Here is a 22,927-nt window from a genome sequence, read left to right on the forward strand (position 1 = left end):
AACTGAAAGTTTACCCCCCCCCCCCCCACCACCACCACCACCTTTTATTTATTCTTTCTGGAAGTAGTTGCGTATTTACTTTTCTTCAGGTCAACATGCTAATGAGAGGGTGTCTGTCAATCAGCAGAAGGCGGTCTATATGCCATCATTGGTTGATCGATTTTTGACTGGCTTCTGATGATTTACCTGCCTGCACTATTATTTATTTATTTATTTATTTATTTATTTATTTATTTATTTATTTATTTATTTATTTATTTATATCGGAATTTGTGGATTTTCATATACATTTATTTATTTATTTGCATATTTATTTATTATTTTATTTATGCAGTAATTTATGGATTTGTTTACTCATTTATTTATATAATTGCTTATTTATTTATTTATTGTTTTTGCAGGTTTCGCCTAATGTGTGAACCTGGACAACAAAACCAGTCTTAAGTGTAATTTTATTTATTGAAATTCATAAATAATTTGGAAGTAGAATTTATAAGCTTTTCCAGTGTTGGGCTGCTGCTGGAAGGGCATCCGTTGTGTAAAACATGTGCTGGATAAGTTGGCAGTTCATTCCTCTGTGGCAACCCCTGATTAATGAAGGGACTAAGCCGAAAAGAAAATTAATGAATAAATAAGCATAAACAGCAAAAGTAAGTCCAAGGCACTCGAAAAAAGTGCCTTGGACTTACTTTTGCTGTTTGTTGTGATGAATCCTTTACCCAAAGAGCACCGACAAATTAATGAAGCTACCCCTGAGCACTTTTTGTTTGATTTTGGATTGGAATAAATAAGCTTTCCATTGATGTAAAATTTGTTAGTATGGAACAATATTTGCCCGAAACACCTATTTGAAAATTGAGGATTCAAAAAATCTAAATAAAATAGAATTTAAAGTTGTCTAGTTATGTGCTTAGAAATGCACATTACTAATTAAAATTGAGTTTGGTAAACAGTAGGAATTTTACAAAACTTCTTATCTGCAGTTCAAACCAAGACTCAGAATGGGGAAGAAAGGTGATATAAGTGATTTTGAATGTGGCATGGTTGTTGGTGACAGACTGGCTGGTCTAAGTATTTCAGAAACTGCTGATCTACTGGGATTTCACGCACAACCATCTCTAGGGTTTACAGAGAATGGTCCGATAAAGAGAAAATATCCAGAGAGCAGCAGTTCTATGAGCGCAAATGCCTTGTTGATGCCAGAGGTCAGGGGAGATTGGCCAGACTGGTTTGAGCTGATAGAAAGGCAACAGTAACTCAAATAAACACTCGTTACAACCAAGGTATACAGATCATCTCTGAACGCACAACACATCAAACCTTGAGGTAGATAGGCTACAACAGCAGAAGACCAAACCAGGTGCTATCAGCCAAGAACAGGAAACTGAAACTACAATTCACACAGATTGGAAAAACGTTGCCTGGTCTGATGAGTCTCGATTTCTGTGTGACATTCGGATGGTAGGGTCAGAAATTTGGTGTCAACAACATGAAAGCATGGATCCATCCTGTCTTGCATCAATGGTTCAGGCCGCTGGTGGTGGTATAAGGGTGTGGGGGATATTTTCTTGGCATATTTTGAGCCTGTTAGTACCAATTGAGCATCATGTCAACATCACAGCCTACCTGGATATTGTTGCTGACCATGTCATTCCTTTATGACCACAGTGTACTTATCTTCTGATGGCTACTTCCAGCAGGATAACGCACCATGTCAAAGTGTGAATCAACTCAGACTGGTTTCTTGAACATGACATTGAGTTCACTGTTCTCAAATGGCCTCCACAGTATCCAGATCTCAATCCAATAGACCAATTACCAACCTACAGACACTGAATGCTCAGAATGAAACGTGAAAGTGTAAGATATTAAGGTAAACTTGGTTTCATATTCACACATTCATTCAGTGACAACTTGTGACACTCTCTATATTGTTTACCACGGCACTTTGAATATTCGGTCTGAAATAACCTGCAAGTGTGACTTGAAAACAACATTAACACTGTTTATTTGACTGTAAACAATGTTGTACTTTGATAGTCATTGGCTGCTAATATGATTTCGCTATTTATAGTTTGCAAATAATACTTTTATGAAATTATATTATTAGGGAGAAAGTCTGAATGTGCGAATATTAAATATCTGTCAGAATGCTGTCGTTTTGCGTGTTGGTGATTATTTACCCAGGCCTTGTATAACGTTAACTCTGTCTTCTTTCCTTGTCTTTGGCTAGACAGAACCTCGGGTTTTAGCTCTACATAGTGTTGACCATCTGGTCATCCTGGAGCATTATTTTTTGCACATGACCACACAGAACACATTGTTGGCATCCAAAGACTTGTAGATCTTTAACTTCTCTCCTGTAAAATCACTTGGAGCTTTAATAAGTTTGTATATTTGGGGCTGGATGCTTGGTCATTTCGTCTTATCCAATATTCATTGGGAGGATGGTATCGCAAATGGACCTGTCAGATGAACGCCGCTCATTTTAAAGTTAATTTTGCCAATCACTGTGCTTATCACTGGGTGACGAGCTGTTATAATATTATAGCAGTTATAATATTAATATAATAGAATGTTATAGCATTATGTAAATAATATATATAATGTGTAATCGATATATCTTATTTGTAAGACAACAACAAACTCTGTACCACATCGGATGTCATTCCCTCGCTGTAAATGCTAGCGCTCCCGGTTTCTTTATGCCACCACCCTGCGTGCGCATCCTGAATGTTTACAAACATATAGAGCAGTGTTTCCCAACCCTGTTCCTGAAGGCACACCAACAGTACACATTTTCAACCGCTCCCTAATCAAACACACCTGAATCAACTTATCATAACATCAGGAGAGACTCCAACACCTGAAGTTAATGGGTCAGAAAAGGGAAACATCCAAAATATGTACTGTTGGTGTGCCTCCAGGAACAAGGCTGGGAAACACTGATATAGAGCACCTTTGGGATATGGTGGAACGGGAGATTTGCATCATGGCTGTGCAGCCGACAAACCAGAACACAATTAACACTCAGAACATGCCGCACCTGTAGAGGGCGATGGAGCAGATCCACTGTGTGAAAATTACTGTGGAAGAAGAGACTGACAGAAACAACGAACACTAAAGTAGGTACACGCGTTCAGTAATATGTCATATGTCATTAAAGACGTTTTCTGCTTTAACACTTGTGCATTTTGAAGCTGTTGAAGCGCCAGGATTTCAATAAACACTTTTTATCACAGTGCTTAACAGGTCTCACGATTGCCACCACCTATATAGTCTGGATTTAATGTCTTTCGTTTCTTTTGTTCCATAAAATTCAGTTATTTTCTCATGGCGACAGTCCAAGTGCCTGGTCGTGTTCCCGGTGAGACCTCCTGGATCTCGGTGTGTCCCGGTGGTCTGTGGGAAGTGCGTCGAAAGCGACTTGGAGAAAGAAGTCGAGGAGACATTACGCCTATGATGGGCTCTCTGTGTAAAGTCAAGGTGCGGAGAAAGACGGTTGCGGAGGAAAACACACTGCCTACTACTTCTCCAGAGCAAGAATCAACAGCTAGTGTTAACTGTAGCGAGCACGTTACCTCATATCTCCGCTCGCAGGAGTCTGTGCTGCAGGTTCCTCTGGATGAGTGGCTGGTGTTGCGCATGGGAGAGGGCCAGTGTGACATTACTGAGGGCTGCTTGGAGGGCATGAGGGCTGGAGAGATGTGTGAGGTAAGAACACTACTAAAATATGGACGTACTGAAGCATTATTTAACTATGAATTAATTGTTAAAGTCTCCCTGAAATAAAAACTGACTGCCAATTTTTTATTACATTTCTTCATTTATTATAAACAATGCCCTGCTGAAAGAAACTGCTTAAACCAACCAGGCTGGTTAGCTGGTTTTAGCTGGTTTACCAGCCTGGTTTTAGAGAGGTTTTGGCCATTTCCAGGCTGGTTTCTAGCTATTTCCAGCCTGATCTTAGCTGGTCAGGCTGGAAGATGACCAGCTAAAACCAGCTTGACAAGCCTTACCAGATCCAGCTTAAACCAGGCTGGTCAAGGTGGTTTTAGCTGGTTTTGGCGGGTCATTTTCCAGCCTGACCAGATAAGACCAGGCTGGAAATGGCTGGAAACCAGTCAGGAAAAGGCCAAAACCCCTCTAAAACCAGGCTGGTCAACCAGCTAAAACCAGCCAATCAGCTTAGGCTGGTTTCAGCTGTTTTTTTTTCAGCACAGTGTATTTGTTTAATGAGTGATAATAATCCTTTAAAGACATAATGTTCAATTAAGCTGTTGAATTTTTTAAAAACATGTTTATTAGCAGAGTTCAAGCTGACAAACTGCATGGCCCATGATGCTGTGCACAACATTCAACTAATTGCAGAGTCGCAAACGTTGAGCAAAGCACAGCAAAAGAAACTTCAGCAACGTAGATGATTGAGCAACAAGTTTTTCTACACTTTTAGAATACCTAAACATTTATATTTTATGCATATCTGCAACTAATTTGAAATGTATCGTCTCAAAAAGTGCAGATTTGAATAGTAATACACTTACCGGCCACTTTTTAGGTACACTTTACTAATACCAGGTTGGACCTCCTTTTTACCTTCAGAACTGCCTTAATCCTTTGTGGCCTAAATTCAACAAGGTACTTAAAATATTCCTCAGATTTTGCTCCATATTGACATGACAGCATCTTGCAGTTGCTGCAGATTTGTCGTCTGCACATTCATGATGCGAATCTCCCATTCCCCCACATCCCGAAGGTGCTCTATTGGATTGAGTCTTGTGACTGTGGAGGCCATTTGAGTACAGTGAACTCATTGTCATGTTCAAGAAACCAGTCTGAAATGGTTCACCCTTTATGACATGCGCATTATCCTGCTGTAAGTAGCCATTAGAAGATGGAGACACTGTGTCGTTAAAGGGATGGACATGGTCAGCAGCATTACTCATGTTGTCTGTGGTATTGACACAATGTTCAGTTGGTACTAATGGGCCCAAAGTGTGCCACTCTGTGCCAAACTGTAGCTTCAGTTTTCTGTTCTTAGCCACAAAGTCACTTAAATCACCTTTCATCCCCATTCTGATGCTCAGTTTGAACTGCAGCAGATCGTCTTGCAGCAGAAACAGTCTAATTCTGGATTAGTAATGGAAGAGTTTGCCCAAAAACTATTTACTCAGCTCCAGGTTGTCCAAGATGTGTATGACTTTCTTGCTTCAGCTGAAGAGAATTTAAGATTTGAAGGACTTTACTAAGCTCATTGTTTATGGTCCAAAATCCACATTTCATGCAAAAAAATGTAATTATATTTGTTTACTTCAGAAATTAACAGATTATTTGTTATCTTATTTGTCACTTGGATTACTTTGAATTTGACTTAATAGGCACCATAAAAATGCAGTTGATGGAGAAAAATCCTAAAAATGTTTATCTTTTGGGTGGCCTGGGTAGGAGTAATCAGAAAATCTTTGATTTTGTTTGCACTATTACTTTAATAATTAAACATTTTCTTATATATAGTATTGTAACTCACAGTAAATCTGCCATGTTTAATATATTTACAAATGTATATAACGATATCAAGGGAAAATATGATTCTATTAATCATTTATAAACTTTATTTTTTAATTGCAGTTCACAGTAAGTGCCTGGAATGCAGCTTGCTGTGATGTTGATGGTACCCAGACTAAAAATACAACATCGCAAGCATCATCTCAGACCGACTGCTTTACACTGGAGCTTCATTCTTTAACCCCGGGGCAAGAGTCTTGGCAGATGACAGCTGGAGAGAAGTGGGCTTGGGTTCTGTCTTACAAACAGGGAGGTGGTCTGCGGTTTGGAACAGGAGATATCTGGGGTGCGGCAGACTGTTACTGCAGAGCTGTAAAACTGGCAATAACTTTACACGTTCAGACAAGAGGAAAACCAGTGGACGAGACGCCTAAAGAAGATGAAGAAAAAGAAGACGAAGATGAGGATGAAGACGAAGGTGCAGAAAGTCCAAATGACTCCACCACTCCAAATGAGGAGGAGTACAAAACTGTAAAAGCAGAACTTCACTGTAATCTCTCTCTATGCCAACTTAAGTTAGGGCAGCTCGGTAAATCCAAAGACAGCAGTATTAAGGCCACAGAGTTGAACCCAAAGAGCACTAAGGCATGGTACCGGCGTGGACAAGCGTGCCTGCAGCTTGGCGAACTGGAGGAATCCCGCATGGCCTTTGGAAAAATTCTAGAACTCCAACCTGATTCTGCTTCAGCTCGCACTGCTCTGAAACAAGTGAACTCGAAGTTAAAAGACCTAGACAGTAAACTTGGTCAAAGGCTGAGCAAGATGTTTAACTAGGAATTACTTCAAAGAATTATTTAATAAATAATATTGTGAAACTGATTCCTGTAAAGTGCCCATAAGTAATGTTTTTGGTCTTTACTTGTAGTCCAATTTCAGATTTTAATGCCTAAGTATGTTTACTGTATGGGTAGTATGTACTATCTTCAATGTTTAATGTTGTGATTTGTTAATGCATAGATCTGTATAAACTTGAAAGCTGTGTGAAATCACAAGGCTATTAGGACATTTGCTGAATGTACCACTAAATGTTTATTTTATTTTTGTAAAATAAGAGGATATCGCTTTAATGTTTTGTTCTAAAACATGATTTTTTTATTCTGCATTTATAACTGCTGTTGAAAATGGTCAAAATCTGTGTTGCTCAATATTGCATAAATGAGTAATAAACAATGTTATTTATAAACGTCTATTTTTTTTAATTGAGAATAAAAATGTTCATTTACATCAGTACATTTGGAAAAATATCTGGTTACAAAATTAATAATTCTAAAAGTTCTATTCTATATTTAAATGAGAGTGACAGACAACAACCTAATAAGTGTGCTGCAACCTTTAATATTGTCGATTGTTTTACATACTTGGGTATAAAAATTGTACCAAAACTAGAGAATGTTTTGCCAGAAAATTGTGATCCACTTCTTGAAATTGTTAGTAGTTCAATAGAAAGATGGATGCCCTTATCCAAATCTTAAATTGGTCGAATAAATATTTTAAAAATTTATATTTTACCCATATTTTTATATTTATTCCAGAATATTCCTCTGCCTCCCCCTAAAATGTATTTCAAAGACTTAAAAAAATGTTTACTAAATTCATTTGGAATAACAAACGTTCCAGACTCCGTCTAACACTCCTGTATTTGCCATACAATAGAGGAGGTCTACAATGTCCTAATTTGCATTGCTATTATTGGTCTGTGCAACTTAGAACAATAATGTTTTATTTTTTATCTCAGGACTGCCCATCTTGGGTGGAGATAGAATCAGTTGGCATTAAGTCTGGTCTACCTTTAAACTTGTATTTATATTCAGCAGAATTTAAAGATCTTTAAAAAATTGTTTCCAATCCCAAAGTTATAAATATGATTTCCAAGTGGTTTGACATGAAAAAAAATATTTAAGTGTCTGCAATCCTTTATCTTGTTTCAGTCCAATTTGGGGCAATAAAAAATTTAAACCAGGTACGTTAGATGCAGGATTCAAGATATGGGCAGAGAAGGGAGTTCGAAAGATAGCAGACTTATATGTTAACAATATTCTAATGTCATTTGAGGAAATTGTTAGTAAATACAATATTCCTGCAAAACATTTCTTTAAGTATTTACAAATAAGAGATTTTATCCTCAAATCACAAAATAATTCTCTAGATATGCCATCATTGTCTATTTTGGAAAAAGTAATAATAAAAGACTGTGAAGGTTTAAATTCTGCATTATACATTATGCATAAGATGCTGGTGTCAGGATCAGGGGGATCTTCAAATTGTAAATTGGAAGCTTGGAGAATAGATCTTGAGGAGGATATTTCTACAGAGGGCTGGATGAAGACATGCGAGGAAGCTCAATCACTAACAATGAACACTCGTCTGAAACTGTAACAATATAAATGGTTAATGAGGATTTACATAACTCCAGTTTTATTGCATAAATATAATCAAAATATTCCAGATGCTTGCTTGAGATGCTGGGACCATAAAGGAACATTGTATCACTATTGTATCACTGTATATGGGAATGTAAAGGAAAACAGAACTTTTGGAAAGGATGTGAAAGAAATTATAGAAAATATTCTTGAGGTTAATATACCAATGTCTCCTTTAATTTTTTTATTTCATTTATATCCCAAGGAGATCAAGTTAAAAAAGACGGAGCATATATTTATGAATATATGTATTCTACAAGCGAAACGGCTTATTTCTTTAAATTGGAAAAGTATATGTGCACCAACTATAGGCTGTTGGCTGAAAGAGATGGTAACAAACATAACAATGGAAAAAATAACATATATGATAAGAAATAAATACATAATTTTGATAGAGTTTGGGGACCTTTTACGCTGTTTTTAAAAGGTGGTGGATTTGGAAATGTTTTCCTAGAAGATTAGCAATAGATGTGATATTGTAGATCCTGATGTAAAATACTGAGAAGCCTTTTGTATTGTTTGTTCATTTGTTTGTTTATTGGTTTGTGTTGGATCTGACACATGGAAATGTGTATGTACATGTTAAAATATAATAAAAATGAATTGGGAAAAAAAATATTAATTTATGTAAGTAACACAAGGCTGATAAGTGTTTTGACTATGGTTAAAAGTATTTTAATAGTTTAATTGTGTAGCCAATGACATCACGATTTTCACGTGGTGGCGACCAATCAAACGAGGCCTCCTTGCTGCAGTGCATTCACATTTTGGTTAATAAGGAGACTCAATCCTGTTTGCAAACCGTTCACAAGGTAGAACTTTTTTAAGGTAAGATTGAAATACTTTAACTTTAAAACAACAACAAAGCGATTCGAGTTCTTGATAATGATGTCGTCTGAAAATTGTAAATTTGGCTAACATTAAACTCACTTTACAAAATGTTTTCATGATCCCACGGATGCGACCTAAAAAAGTAATAACAGAGCAATGTCGTTGAATGTCATTAATAGGAATTAAGTGTAATGGCTTCTCAGCCCGGCCAGTAAACTTTTCAATCGAAGTCAATTTATTTACTAACCATAGCCAACAAGAATCCACCAATCCATGTCGTGTGCATAGTGCATTTCGCGTAAGGTTATTTTTAAAACGAAATGTAACGCTAGGCAATTTATCTGCCGTAACACCCAAAACGAAAATGTCTCAAGGGAATTGTGAAATAACTGTTTTCTAACAGGTTTTCCAGATGCCGTTGTCGACAGATCGACGACCAGGTATTCCACCATCACCCTGACGCCATTTGATGAGTTTAGCTTGTCAAGTGTTTTGTCCTTGTTTTGTTACACTCGTTAATTTTGTGTAAGATTTTATTTTTACTTGGTTTCCACTTTTTAATTGTAAGATAACGTTACACTAAGTCGCATATATATATATATATATATATATATATATATAATCTTTTATATGCGGAATTTTCCGACAAAAACTAGAGAGATGGACCGCTTTTTGACATAGGCCTAACTTAAGTCAGGCTAACGACAGACCCCACGTGATCCTCAAGTATTGGTCATAACTCATGTATTTAACTACATTTAATGTTAGTTACTTGATAAGATTACAAGTATAATTCGGCGTGATTGTTTCAAGAAGCAAAAAAAATAACCAAACTGGAACCTGCTTATATAATAATGTCAAGTAACAATAATTGTTGTTTGTTTGTTGATAATAGGATATATATGTTACTGATATTTATGTGTATTACATTTATGTGTATTTCCAAAGGTGGTGTGCTTGGAGTGCAAGCAAGTTATCACTGAAGGCATAAAATAAATGTTAACAATTTACATTGTCCAACAAATATCTGTTTGAATTAACCTGGAAAGCTGTCTGCAATCTGCTAGAATCAAATGGTGTGTATTAATGCAAGGTATATTTATTAAAAAAAAATTATAGGAGTGATGTATGGACTAGCTGTACATATAGAAGAATCATTCAACATGGAGATACAGGTCTCTGTGGCGCAATCGGTTAGCGCGTTCGGCTGTTAACCGAAAGGTTGGTGGTTCGAGCCCACCCAGGGACGTTAAGCTTTTCTTTTAATCTTATTTTTATTCTTTTGCTTTCAGTGATATACATGTTAAATTGACACAGCAAAACTCTTTTTATCCACACGCATTCATACATTTCTTGTGCCTTACAATGGTCCACTAATGAACTGTCTGTGCTGTACACTTAAAGCATCAACAACGTCTACAATTAATTCGCTTACTCCCTGTCTAATAGTGTGTTTATTTTTTGTAAATAATACTGATTTTCAGTTCATGCTGAACCAAACAAACACTGAAAGCAAAATCCAAGTAAAATGCTAACTTTATATACAAAACGCACCCCACCCTTACAAGTTTATAGTGTAAATTGGTCAGCAACTTGTGGTTTTTAAACTTGCATTAAGCCTCACACACTTGACGTCCAGGGATTTCAAAATATTTAGCTAGGAATTCTATTCTAAAATTCTAAAAATCTAGAATTCTATTCTAAAAATAGGAATTCTAAAAATGTTATTATAGCGTTATTACACATTTACTATTCTACTTGTTATTTTACTTCTTATGCTTTATTAAATAGCGACATCCACTGTCGATAAGGTGTAACTACAACTACTGTAATATATTCATTTGGGATTTTTAATAATTAAATATTGATTGTTTTATCCACAAAATTATAAAATTAAAATGGCTTGTAATTTTTTTTATATATTATATTTTTATATTTATAAGGCAAAGATATGGCTAATAAACTGCAATTATTGGTAAAAAAAATGTTAAAAGCAGCAGCTAGACTTTGAGAAAGATAAAAACGTAAACTAAAAACATGATCCAAGGTATTTTATATTAGGTAATGGAAGAATTTGGAATCATGATTTCAAATGCTATACACTGACAGTGATCATGTGAATATTTATGGAAACCTCTTTGTAAAAATATTTTGTTAACCTAAAAATGGCTTTTGTCAGTCTTCATAATGTATGATATGTGCATAATTTAGACCAGTGTTTCCCAAACCCTGTTCCTTGAGGCACACCAAGGCTACATATTTTCTCCCTTACCTGACCCATTAGCTTCAGGTTTTGGAGTGTCTTATGTTGTGTGTTTGGTGTGTTTGATTAGAAAGAGGCTGAAAATGAGTACTGTTGGTGTGCCTCCAGGAACAAGGTTGGGAAACACTGATTTAACGTTCTTGACAGAAAACCTGTTTCTACTTAAGGAATACACCACGGGCTTTGACCACCAGGTCTCTGTGGCGCAATCGGTTAGCGCGTTCGGCTGTTAACCGAAAGGTTGGTGGTTCGAGCCCACCCAGGGACGGCTGCCTTTTCTTTTTTTTGTCAATCACTTTTAGTGATTAGTATGAATGTTTTATGCTCCTTTCTTCCCATTCAGAATAAAACCTGTGTTCTGTGAATGTCTGCGATTATCTGTTTCATTAGCAATTATAGGCTACAATTAAATTCTGGAATAATTATATAATAATGTGTGAAAATATCTTATATTACACACATTATTTTAAGCATTTAACAAAGAAAAGTACCCACTGACTTTAAGATGATGGAACCAGATGTGTTAAAACACTGTCTGCACCCAAGCAAGCAACCTTGTTGCATTGCTACCTTATCAGTAGGCCCAAACGAAATCTGCGCGCTCAGAATTCCTCAGATTTTTAGCCCATCATTAATTCTGTTTATTTACTTGAGTTAATGTGTGTAAATCAATATTTATTCAGTTTTTTAATCAATTTCTGAAATATTATTGACTAATATGAAAATGTTCATCTGATTTATGTACAATGCAGTTTGTAAAGTAACATTTTCTGTTTTTTAGTAGATATATTATATGAGACTTGCTTTGTTACCAAATAAAGTGAATCTAATTGGATTTGCATGTTAAACATTAAATAAAAGTTACAAAGATATTTCTTATTTCATATATTAAGGTTTTAGTTATGATACTCCCGAAATAAATCTGCAGATTTTTACCAAAATTCTCAGCAGAAATAGCAAAAAATGTCCAGATTCCGTCTGGCCCTACTTATCAGGGAATGATTTCTCAGGCATTGTTTGCACACAAATCTACCTTATCAAACTGATTCTTTAAAAGCACGTTCATATACAGGCAATTTCTTTCTGAGTTGCGGCCTGAAATGTACAGTATATATAATCTGTGCAGGACTTTCTATACATTTCTGACAAAGTTTCACTTACACTAGTAATTGATCCAAAATGTTATGGATCTGTCCAGGCAAAATATAATTTTTAATATGGAGCATGGTACATACATACATATCAACACTTGTTTATTGTGATTATTGATAGGTGGTCAGATTAATTGAATAACTATTCCCCTTTAAGGTCTCCTTTTTACATTGTGAAATAGTGACCTCTTGTGTTAGACCCAAGTAAGAACATAATCTATACATTTTCTTCGTGTTTTTCCCTGAAGGGGGCGATAGAGGAGCATCGTTGACCGATTCTCTTTGCTGCTTGATTAACCAAAGCCTACTCGTATGAGGTGGCACAAACTATATTAGGTATAATGGGAGAACAATACATGTAGAGCATTTTGTACCATGCCTAATTTGTTTCCTTGCCTAAATGGACGATAAGTACACACAAATGTAGTCACTGTATACGTTGATTGCTTGTGACCATTTTTAGCATATAGAAGTATTTAGAATAAGAGATATAAGGGTTTTGTCGAGGAAAAAAGATAAACATTTGTCTTTGTTATTCAATGGACAATTTGAAGCTCAATGTAAAAACAATGACAATAACATGACAAAGTCCTTGGGGGATGGGGAGCGAATGTCCTGCCAACAGCCCGGTGTCCATAAATAAATGCTGTGGTGTCTTTAAGAAGCTGCATGAAAATATATATCCATAAAAAAATGCTTGGCGCCATGTTTGCCTTTGTCTGAATTTGAATGGCTGCCGTTTTTAAACCAGATCTGCAAAAAGTCACACCCCCCAAATGTGCGATGTCCTCTAATCAATGGCTTATTAGGACATGTGAGGTAGAAAACATACATGTTTCGAAATTAAAATAGTGTGTCTACTAGTGAATATGAAGATGAATGAGGGTTTTTGAGGAATAGTATAGTCCGCTAGCTTGCTAATGGACACAATATTATGGTTTCTGTCCTGTAGGGGTCTTCGTAGCCGAAATAGCTCAGTTGGGAGAGCGTTAGACTGAAGATCTAAAGGTCCCTGGTTCGATCCCGGGTTTCGGCATTTTGACTGATTGGCAAATAAATCCTTTACTTTTGATTTATATGATTTTGCTATTATTTTAATATTTTAACTGTTTGTTTATCATAACCACAAAGATGTCAATGTTAACATGATTGTTGAATACTATGGTAAAACTGATTTCTTTTATTTATCCTTTAACAAAATGTTTTATATATATACGTATGTGTGTGTGTGTGTGTGTGTGTGTAAATTAGATATGTAAATATGTAGGTCTTATAAAAAACAGCAAGGACTTTGTGCTAAAATGCGCATTATTTGGTGTTTTTTTAATGCAAATACACGTTTAAAATTTGATCAACTTTTCCAAAAGGAAGCACTCTGCTATCTACATGCACCAGACGGTTTCTTATTAAGAATTTTAGTTATACTTTATTTAGTCACATTAACTGCTATGTACTTATTTTGTTCATTATAAATGTTTTAAATGATCCCACTCTAAGCAATACTAATTATCACTCTTGGTATTGAAAGCATTGGAATAAATATTTGTATGTTTTTAAATGGTGTTGTAAAATGTATATTTATGATTGTATTGTATGTTTGAATGTGATTTGATGTTTTTTGATATGGACCTAAAAGTATGAAATAAAATAATTAATAGTATTTTAATGTAGAAGACTTAAGGGGCTATTAAGATGTGATATGGGTAGAATTAGGGGTCAACAGTGTAATTACAAATGTAATTACAGAAATTAAATTAAGATGTAGTTATATGCAACTAATTTAAGAGCATAATTAAAATGCATGTACATGTAATAAGTGCATAGTACCAAATGCTTAATTTAAATGTAGCTACATAAAAGTTAATGTGAATTAATAAAGTGTTATCAGAATTTCTTATAAAATAATACACAAATGTTTACTTGTCAATACGCCACAAATCTTATTGCACTACATTTATAAATAGAATATATATTCATGTATATGCTTGACAGCTGTACTACTCATACCTTAACTTTTTCTAGTTTCGGCCTTTATTAAAGCAGCTTCGGAACTCAATCATTGTGTAAAATGCTATAAACTTGAGTTCAATTAAGAGAACGGTCAGACAACATTGATATAAAAGGATGGAGAATTATTTAATAACATTTCAGACATAAACAGCATACTGTATGTATTCATTTGCAATGAAAAAATAACAACAAGAAAGGCACCTGAGAGTAGAGAACCGATATAGTGCACAGAGGCATCCAAAACAGGTAAATATGAAGCAACACTGCTGGAGTACTATCCACCTAAATTTTCATGTTAGAGCATGTAAGATTGATCTTTAGCTGTACAAAACAGAAACCGGCTTGCTATGCAGCTTGACTAGTATTTTCTTATATATTTTATTTATATATATATATATTTATTATATTATTTAAAATTATACAGATAAACAAACTGGTTTGTTGTGCATTCAGTTTCACCGTTTACTTGAATTGGATGTCTCATACATTCACTTAGTTCTGCATTGCAAAATAATGTGGATTCCGCACATTTAATTAATATTCATATCTGTATTACGATCCACTTCAGCCTTTTTCCCTTTTCTCCCACCAGCGACACAACAATATAAAATTACATTAGAATCTTCACACACAAGTATTGTTCAGAGTATTTCAGCTCTAGCTTCTTTTGGATTTCTCTTTCAGTGTCGATCTATCAAACATGGACTGACAGGAAGACAGCTGAAACCATGAGTCCACAATAAGAACGAAAGGGATAACGATCCACAAAACGTTCATGAACACAAAGTAGAACCAGAAGTAGATGGGATGACCATATTCACTGTGAATATATCCATCTCTGTGCTCGGTGAAGAAGTAGAGGACTGCACCGTACAGCTGACCTGTAAGTAATGTTGGACGTTAGACTGAATTTGTGCATTTAAACACACTGGCTGTATCTAAAATGACATGCTAGCCTACTGAATAGTGTGCAAAAAACACAGTATGTGATAAAAGATTACGTTTGAAGGCCGCAGGGAAGGATTTGATTTGAGAATGACAGTGATGTAACTTAGAGTATGTCATATGATAAAGACAACATTCATAATATACACATTCCTATAAGATTATTATGTCACATTTTAAATAACTTTTTTTTTTGTGGTTGTGGAGTAATGACTTCAAAACAAGTGCCTTCTTGATTGTACAGAGTTTTGGAAGCAACCCCTTTGATGAAGTATGATGTTGAAAAATAACTGTTTGTATATAAAGTATGTATTATGCAATAGATATACCTAATGATACGATGAGCTGCAGCACAAATCTGTAGGGCTGATTATACAGAAAGGCCAGAACAGTCCATATGCTGAAGGGACCCCACATGTATGCGGTTACTGTCTCCATGCTGACGGTGAAATTATCCGCTCTAGAGAAGAAAAATAAAACAATAAAAGGAGGTATAATACAACGTATAGATTCAATACATAAACATGTAGGCTTGTGTTTTACTTACATCGCATATCTGCTGTCTCCTTTGGAATATTCTTTCCCTGGAGAAGATTAAAAAAATAAATACATTTTTGGTATTCAGATATATGAATATTGATGTGTTCGATGGACTATATGGACAGCTTGTGTTTTTCAGCTAATGGTGAACTTCCAGTGAATAGTTTATGTGACTATTTTTAATTTCATATGGTTTCTTTTACAGCATTGATGATGTAATGTAATTCAAATATAATCAGTAGGCGCACACGGAATCTGCGAGCGCAGAATTCTGCAGATTTTTAGCCCTTCATTAATTCTGTTTATTTACTTGAGTAAATGTGTGTAAATTAATATTTATTCAGTTTTTTATTTAATATTACAGTAATATTATTGACTAATATAAAAATTTTCATCTGATTTATGTACAATGCAGTTTGTAAAGTAATATTTTCTGTCTTTTAGTAGATATAATATATGAGAGACTTGCTTTGTTTACCAAATAAAGTGAACCTAATTGGAATTGCAATTTAAACACTAAATAAGTTAAAAAGAAAATATTTTTTATTTCACAGATTAAGGTTTTAATTATGATACTCCCAAAATAATTCCGCAGAAATCTGCAGATTTGTACCAAAATTCTCAGCAGAAATAGCAAAAAACGTCCGCAGATTCCGTCTGGCCCTAATAATCAGTTAAATAGACTTAAGCATCCATTTGGATGTTTAAGCGTAAAAAAAGATGAAAGACCATTTAAATGCAGGAAATAAATGCCATCATTAGCAATAGGCTAGCGCAGAAATTCAATTAAAAATACTGGGGTAAAATTAATTTCCATATTTTAAAGATAGGGCAGAAAAATATCATTTAATGCAGTGCTTCTTGTTCGGTCTGAGACCCACTTTATATTGTACCTCAGCCAGGCAGTGTAGATCACTGTGTTTTTTTAAAGAAATCAGACCTTAAACATGGTGACTTTGTATGGTATGACAATTCACCGGAAGCCCTGGGGCTGACTGACTGAAATGAGAAGTCTGTGTGCATATACTTCACTGACAATGGAAAGATCTTTGTTTTAAAAGTTGAATGCCTATGAACGACATCAAAATGTAATAACTATGAGGAACTAGAATTCAAAAAGTCTTGTTATCTTTTGATTTTTACAAAAAAAACATTCAGTCGTTCATATAAAAAGTCAAAATTTTAAAGGGTTCTGTTATTAATTACTCTCCCCGAGTCATTCTAATTGTGAAATCCTTCAACTTTAAAACACAAATTGTGCTTTTTAGTAGGGATGCTCTGATCAGGATTTTTGTAGCCGATTAAAAAGTACCGATTCTTTTGTCATGGTGATCGGCCGATACCAACTACTGATTCTGATGCTTTAAGCTTTATAATGCATTAAGCACATTTCCCTCAAGTATGATACTTAAGTAGAGATCTCTCCTTACCTCAGAGAATAAATTAAGGATACTGCATAAAATCCCTTAAACACGTCTCTTATAGCCATTTAGGTGTGTACATGCCATGGTCAGAAGCAGATTTACAGAAAAGAACAGATAAACCTTTTTCAAAAATTTATAAGAAAAATGACAATTTGGAAACAATGCAAAATGATGGAAGAAGAATTAGAAGTGCATAAGAAGTTAATGCTTACATATGCTTATTTCCTTTTAGTAAAGAAGTAATGTTTATGTAATATTTCCAGCCAGGTTTTAGTGAACATTTAGTTTTTATATGTAAAAAGGCCTAAATACATGCAAGGTCATTCAAATAGTTTGCTCGTCTTCAACTAACACAAACACTTGTGATCCGTTCATGATCAGACCATACCTATTTTTTTAGATAAAATCTGAGACAGCAAATGGTCCTGAGACATTCAAAATCCAGAAAAAAAAAATTATCTATATACTGTCAAAACATTCCATGTGACTTCGATAGTTAAACTTTAATCATACAAAACTCCAAGAACACTTTTGTATGCCAAAAAAAAAACTAAAAACACAACTTCAGATCAGGCCATGCGTTTACTATAGGTAACCTATGTAGTAAACTAGCATCCTGGTGACCTGATGAAGAGATGACACTGGCGAACAGTCGTTTTTATAGTTTTTTGACAAACAAAAGTGTTCTTGGAGCTTCATATGATTACAGTCGAACTTCTAAAGTCATGAAATTTATGAAGGAGCTCTCAGATTCAATCTGAAATATCTTTATTTGTGTTCTGTAGATAAATGAAGGTCTCAGGATGTTGGAATGACACAAAGGTGAATAATTACTAGCAGAAATGTCATATTTGGGGGTACTAACACAGTTTTGTTAGGAATATTAATTAACAGCACATAAGAAAAAACAATTGACATTGATCTTTAAATAAATCTGTAGGAGTACAATATACTGTTTTTGCTGAAACGTCCACAGTAGAATCTCCATCTTGTGCCTACAAAATTGACTTGAATGCACCAGACATCATTACAGAATTTCTCTGGAGGTCAAATACATAGTGCTTATATTTCGTATGCTATGCATTATAGCATTCATTCATTTGCTTTTTGGCTTAGTCCTTTCATTAATCAGGGGTTGCCACAGCAGAATGAACCACTAACTTATCCAGCGTGTTTTAAGCAGGGACACCCTTTCAGCTGCAACCCATCACTGGGAAACACATTATAACCTTTATAATGAAAAAGACTCACGCAGTGACATGTTCACTGGACATTAAGAGGAAAGTGTCTAATTACTATCTCAAATCACACTTAAGATAAACTGAATCAGACTTTGAACCTCACTTACACAGCTGAGAAAGGAAACTCTGGTCTTCAGGAATGATAGCGTAGTATAAGGAGAACCATCCCTCAATGACCCCATGGATGAAGCCGCACACGGTGAACCAGCACAGAGCTAACCTTCTCGCTGCACTGAGCCTGCTTCCAGACACCTTACAGCCAGTCAGGCACCAGGTGGCAAACAGCAGGATCCCGGACACAGAGAAGAGAAATATGAGGATCTCTGACATCGAACGGTCATTGGCCACATAGTTGGGAATGGACAGGTTGCGTGGCCAATACGGATGATTTACAGCTTCTGCCTCCATTGGCATCTGTTGGATGAAAGAAAGCATGTTTATGACACAACAAATAACTCTTAACGTGAAGTTATAATGCACCAGATAACGTGAAAGTAACATGCAATTGACTTAATACGCCTGCACATACCTTTTGATGATTTATGAAATATAATTATCCCCAGATGTCAATGAATTGTCTTGTAAGGCGCATGCAGCTGTCCTCCTGAAGCTGGATATCGCAACACTGAACAAAGTTAGTATCTGCTCTGTGAAATAGCGTTATGAAACAGCAGAAACATCGCGCCACCGAGTCACATCAAACTGTAAACCCACGTGATGCACGCTAGCCAATCACTGTTTGTGACACGGGGAGGAACAGCACCTCGTGAAGTTTACTCGGCTTACAATTGGACGGTTTGCTCGGAACACATTCATGTCGTCATATGTGATTGCCAAGTGCGCACATGCTAGTAAAATATGTTCGCGAAATAAATGTGTTGTCACTAAAACAGTTTCTTTAGCATAAAAGAGGTGTAAGCACAATCGAATATTATCATAATGAAGAAAAAGCCACACTCCTGTGCCGTGATAGGGACTATTCCCTGCCGTGACCCGGATTCGAACCGGGGTTGCTGCGGCCACAACGCAGAGTACTAACCACTATACGATCACGGCGAGCTACCGGAGGTGGTGAAGGGTGCTGATAGAATTGAGCTTTCATACCTGTACAATCTGTGCATCAGCCTGTTTACTTGTCATATATTTAAACAAACTGTATTTTGGTGACACATTATATGTAAGCTTTTGTAGTTTGTTATTTATTTGAAGTAAAAATCAATGATTTACAATTATGGACAACGCAGCATGTTTACATATTTAAGGTGAAAATGAAATTTTAATCGATGCGATAAAGCTTTAATATAATGTTTTACGTTTGTCGCGCTGGATACGATATGAAAAGAAATGCCGCAAATTAAGATAACATTTTAAAGTGTTTTTTATGGTTAGCTGGATGACAGATGTTGTAGTTTAAATGGTGTGCTCTCAGAAAACGAGTACACCTCCCATATGGTCTAGCGGTTAGGATTCCTGGTTTTCACCCAGGCGGCCCGGGTTCGACTCCCGGTATGGGAAGCAATGCTTTTATTTTGCTATATTTGATATACAAGTGTAAATAACAGGGTCATTATGACTACAAAGTGCCTTTGATGTCCCACAAGATTGAATCAGTACTGTATGAATACAGTATGAAATAATGAAATTCTGATGTTTGAATCTTTGATGCGACATGAGTAACGCTGTGGGTCGACAATAGCAAGAGGGGCAGAAAAGGCAGGCAGCGGCGTCATTATCGCAAAATATTGAACATATGTTCAAAAAGACTGCCAAACAGTGAAAGGCAAAAGTTACTTACTTCCTAACAGATGAAAATATGCCCCTATCTATGAGGTTCTAGGCTAACTGGCAGCATTAGCCAGGACGTCCTGTATAATCCCGTCCCCTCTGTGTTTTTAAGGCTGTTTGGTCACTTCATTCGTTTTATTCTAATCGGATACAAATCCGATGGCTCAAACCACTCCAGAAGGTGATCTGGAATGCATTCCAATTCAATTCAATTCAATTCACCTTTATTTGTATAGCGCTTTTACAATGTAGATTATGTCAAAGCAGCTTCACATAAAAGGTCACAGTAAATTGGAACGGTGTAGTTCAGTTTGTAGTGTTTAAGTTCAGTTCAGTTTAGCTCAGTTCAGTGTGGTTTAAAAATCACTACTGAGAGTCCAAACACTGAAGAGCAAATCCAACGATGCGCAGCTCTACAGATCCCAAACCATGCAAGTCAGTGGCGACAGCGGAGAGGGAAAAAAACTTCACTAATTGGCGAAAGTAAAAAAAAAAAACCTTGAGAGAAACCAGGCTCAGTTGGGCACGACCATTTTAATTTCTCCGCTGGCCAAACGTCTTGTGCAGAGCTGCAGTCTCAGCGGCGGAGGCTGGAAGCTGGCCCCAGCAAAGACTCGTCTGTCCCTGGAGCATTCCAGATGAAATTGGACAGGTATAATCATTCATAAATTAAATTTGACTTTTGCATGCTAAAAGTACTTGAGTAAGAGACATTTTACTTGATTTGGGTCATTAAATAACTCTGACTACCAATATTATGATATAGGTAGCCTATTCCTGCTGTAGTCAGCCTAAAACCTACAGTAGTTTGACATAAAACCAAAACAATACCCATTCTTGTCTTAGGACATTTTTTATTAAGCAAATGTTTGAATAACAGTGAGTTCATGACATGTTAAATATATAGTATATTCTGCTGGTTTTAAACATACAGAATATTAATACAGTTATGTATCAACCATAACATTACCATTATGTGTTAGGACATGTTTGATTAACTTTTTATTACCTACACCAAATGTTGACTAATGAAGGTACATTTATAACAACTATTTATTTGTTAGACTACTTTATTGTCAAACCATGTTGCATACAAATGCATTCAACAGACTTTTATGACAGTGTATTGCTGTAGAGGACCAATAACACACGAGACAGGTGTTAAGAAGGAGTATAGTTTATTTTGTTTGACCTGCAAACTTATCTAAACAAGATAAACCTTCAGAAAACAGCACGGAAACATTATAATGCGCGCGCTCGTGAATATAACCCGTGGTTGTCTTCAACGGTTGTCTTCAATAGTCCCTCTTTGCTCAAAAACTCTGCTGAAAAACAAAGCAAAACATTACCACAGCCAGACATAGAGTTAAAACATTACAGTTACCATGGTTTCTATTTTAAACTATAGTAAACTAAAGTTTGAAACTATAGTTTAAAATAGACGATGAGTGGGCCTCGCTGCTCCCACCCACCATAACCCTCGCAGCGGGGTCCCACTACCGGCCTCCCGTGTTTCCCTGAGGGTCCTCAGGGCTTGTATTATGGCGAGTGGATAGTGCCACTTCTCAGTCTCACATGGAGAAGGAGAAGGAGCAGTCGACCCTAACGTCGCCGCCTCAACGTGTCGAATTTTGAATAGGAGTGAATGGGAGGGCAGACGTCAAGGTAGCGGCGACGACACGGCGACGTCATATAAAAACCATTTTAGGCGGCGACGTAGCGGCGACGCACATAAGAAAATTGCAGAAAAAATTGACGTGTATGATACGTCTTAACTAAGTACGCCGCCTCACATGACGTCTCCTAAGCATGACGTCTCCTAAGCACGCCGCCTCACACGACGTCTCCTAAGCACGACGTCTCCTAAGTACACCGCCTCACACGACGTCTCCTAAGCACGCCGCCTCACATCGCGTGTCCAAATAAAGCTTTACTTTACCAAATAAAGCATTACTTAATGCCTGAAAACAATATCTATGTTCATATCATAGTTTATTAATCCAAAAAGTTGTGATTGATTATAAAAAACACCCAACTTCTCTTTAATGGCTGGTTTGTAAACAATGCAATACATCATTTAGTGTTAAATTAAATCATTAACAAAGCATGAAATTATTAAGCATATTATACATGTGTTTTTACGTTATACGGTATTTGTAGTTTAAACTGCTTATAATGTCTATTCATGTAAAGTTAATGCTTAAATGATAAACTCTATTTGCTGATGCTTAATAGCTAATTAGTGTGTAGTTATTATTATAAAGTGTTACCAAATTAGTAGCCTATTAAATTGCAGGAATATTTTATAACACATGATAATGAAGAAACATAACATAATAGGGCCAGTTAAGCCAGGCTTATGGTTTAGCTGCATTGGATATATGTGAAGGTCAATTTCATGTTCTTAACCACCTGAGATCGCTGTATACATAAATTATACACGAGCAAATTATGTCTTGAAATGGCTTATTATGTTAACAAATGAGTGTCTACACTCATTAAAGGATCATTTTCTAGTCTACTTTAAGGCTTTGTTATGCAGCTTTTAAGGCAAGACAAGTTTATTTTAATAATACAACTTTAAAAATAGTCATTTAAAGTGATTTACATAAACAAGAGTAGCCTAAAAGAAGAAAGTAAAAAACATAAAAACGACAAAAATATATAAATTATTAAAAACAGATTAAATTGTGTTCCATTTGAATGTATCACTTTCAGAATGATACAGAAATCTGCATTCTGACCATGAGAA

The 22,927-nt window shown here is 35.8% G+C and overlaps 2 protein-coding genes and 5 non-coding genes across 7 annotated transcripts; 5 read left to right on the forward strand and 2 right to left on the reverse strand.

Annotated features, from left to right (window-relative positions):
* Window positions 1-3,063: 3,063 nt before the first annotated feature.
* On the forward strand, window positions 3,064-6,714 carry fkbpl (FKBP prolyl isomerase like). The gene is made up of 3 exons (XM_056449315.1): window positions 3,064-3,125; window positions 3,324-3,714; window positions 5,629-6,714. Exons 2-3 carry the CDS (start codon window positions 3,334-3,336, stop codon window positions 6,337-6,339), a joined length of 1,092 nt encoding a protein of 363 aa, XP_056305290.1. The 5' UTR covers window positions 3,064-3,125; window positions 3,324-3,333; the 3' UTR covers window positions 6,340-6,714.
* A 3,277-nt stretch (window positions 6,715-9,991) lies between these two features.
* Window positions 9,992-10,065, forward strand: trnan-guu (transfer RNA asparagine (anticodon GUU)). Its single transcript has one exon. It is a non-coding gene; the product is annotated as a tRNA-Asn (tRNA).
* Window positions 10,066-11,273: 1,208 nt separating this feature from the next.
* On the forward strand, window positions 11,274-11,347 carry trnan-guu (transfer RNA asparagine (anticodon GUU)). Its single transcript has one exon. It is a non-coding gene; the product is annotated as a tRNA-Asn (tRNA).
* A 1,846-nt stretch (window positions 11,348-13,193) lies between these two features.
* trnaf-gaa (transfer RNA phenylalanine (anticodon GAA)) lies at window positions 13,194-13,266 on the forward strand. The gene has a single exon. It is a non-coding gene; the product is annotated as a tRNA-Phe (tRNA).
* Window positions 13,267-14,341: 1,075 nt separating this feature from the next.
* On the reverse strand, window positions 14,342-19,062 carry ebp (EBP cholestenol delta-isomerase). Its single transcript, XM_056449940.1, has 5 exons — window positions 18,920-19,062; window positions 18,498-18,804; window positions 15,733-15,769; window positions 15,515-15,645; window positions 14,342-15,121 (listed from the first exon to the last, which is right to left on the reverse strand). Exons 2-5 carry the CDS (start codon window positions 18,802-18,804, stop codon window positions 14,898-14,900), a joined length of 699 nt encoding a protein of 232 aa, XP_056305915.1. The 5' UTR covers window positions 18,920-19,062; the 3' UTR covers window positions 14,342-14,897.
* Window positions 19,063-19,374: 312 nt separating this feature from the next.
* Window positions 19,375-19,446, reverse strand: trnah-gug (transfer RNA histidin (anticodon GUG)). Its single transcript has one exon. It is a non-coding gene; the product is annotated as a tRNA-His (tRNA).
* Window positions 19,447-19,833: 387 nt separating this feature from the next.
* trnae-uuc (transfer RNA glutamic acid (anticodon UUC)) lies at window positions 19,834-19,905 on the forward strand. The gene has a single exon. It is a non-coding gene; the product is annotated as a tRNA-Glu (tRNA).
* The last annotated feature ends 3,022 nt before the right edge of the window (window positions 19,906-22,927 follow it).

The sequence above is a fragment of the Danio aesculapii genome, chromosome 23 (assembly GCF_903798145.1).
Source record: "Danio aesculapii chromosome 23, fDanAes4.1, whole genome shotgun sequence".
NCBI lineage: Eukaryota > Metazoa > Chordata > Actinopteri > Cypriniformes > Danionidae > Danio > Danio aesculapii.

What these genes read in the sequence shown, in the direction of transcription:
- ebp (XM_056449940.1), bottom strand. Translation starts at nt 18,804, where the DNA reads ATGCCAATGGAGGCAGAAGCTGTAAATCATCCGTATTGGCCACGCAAC. An exon ending in GAGTTTCCTTTCTCAGCTGT is followed by an intron (nt 15,770 to 18,497) that starts GTAAGTGAGGTT and finishes AATCTTCTCCAG; the next exon opens with GGAAAGAATATTCCAAAGGA. An exon ending in GGAGACAGCAGATATGCGAT is followed by an intron (nt 15,646 to 15,732) that starts GTAAGTAAAACA and finishes TTTCTTCTCTAG; the next exon opens with AGCGGATAATTTCACCGTCA.
- fkbpl (XM_056449315.1), top strand. Translation starts at nt 3,334, where the DNA reads ATGGCGACAGTCCAAGTGCCTGGTCGTGTTCCCGGTGAGACCTCCTGG. An exon ending in GGGCTGGAGAGATGTGTGAG is followed by an intron (nt 3,715 to 5,628) that starts GTAAGAACACTA and finishes TTTTAATTGCAG; the next exon opens with TTCACAGTAAGTGCCTGGAA.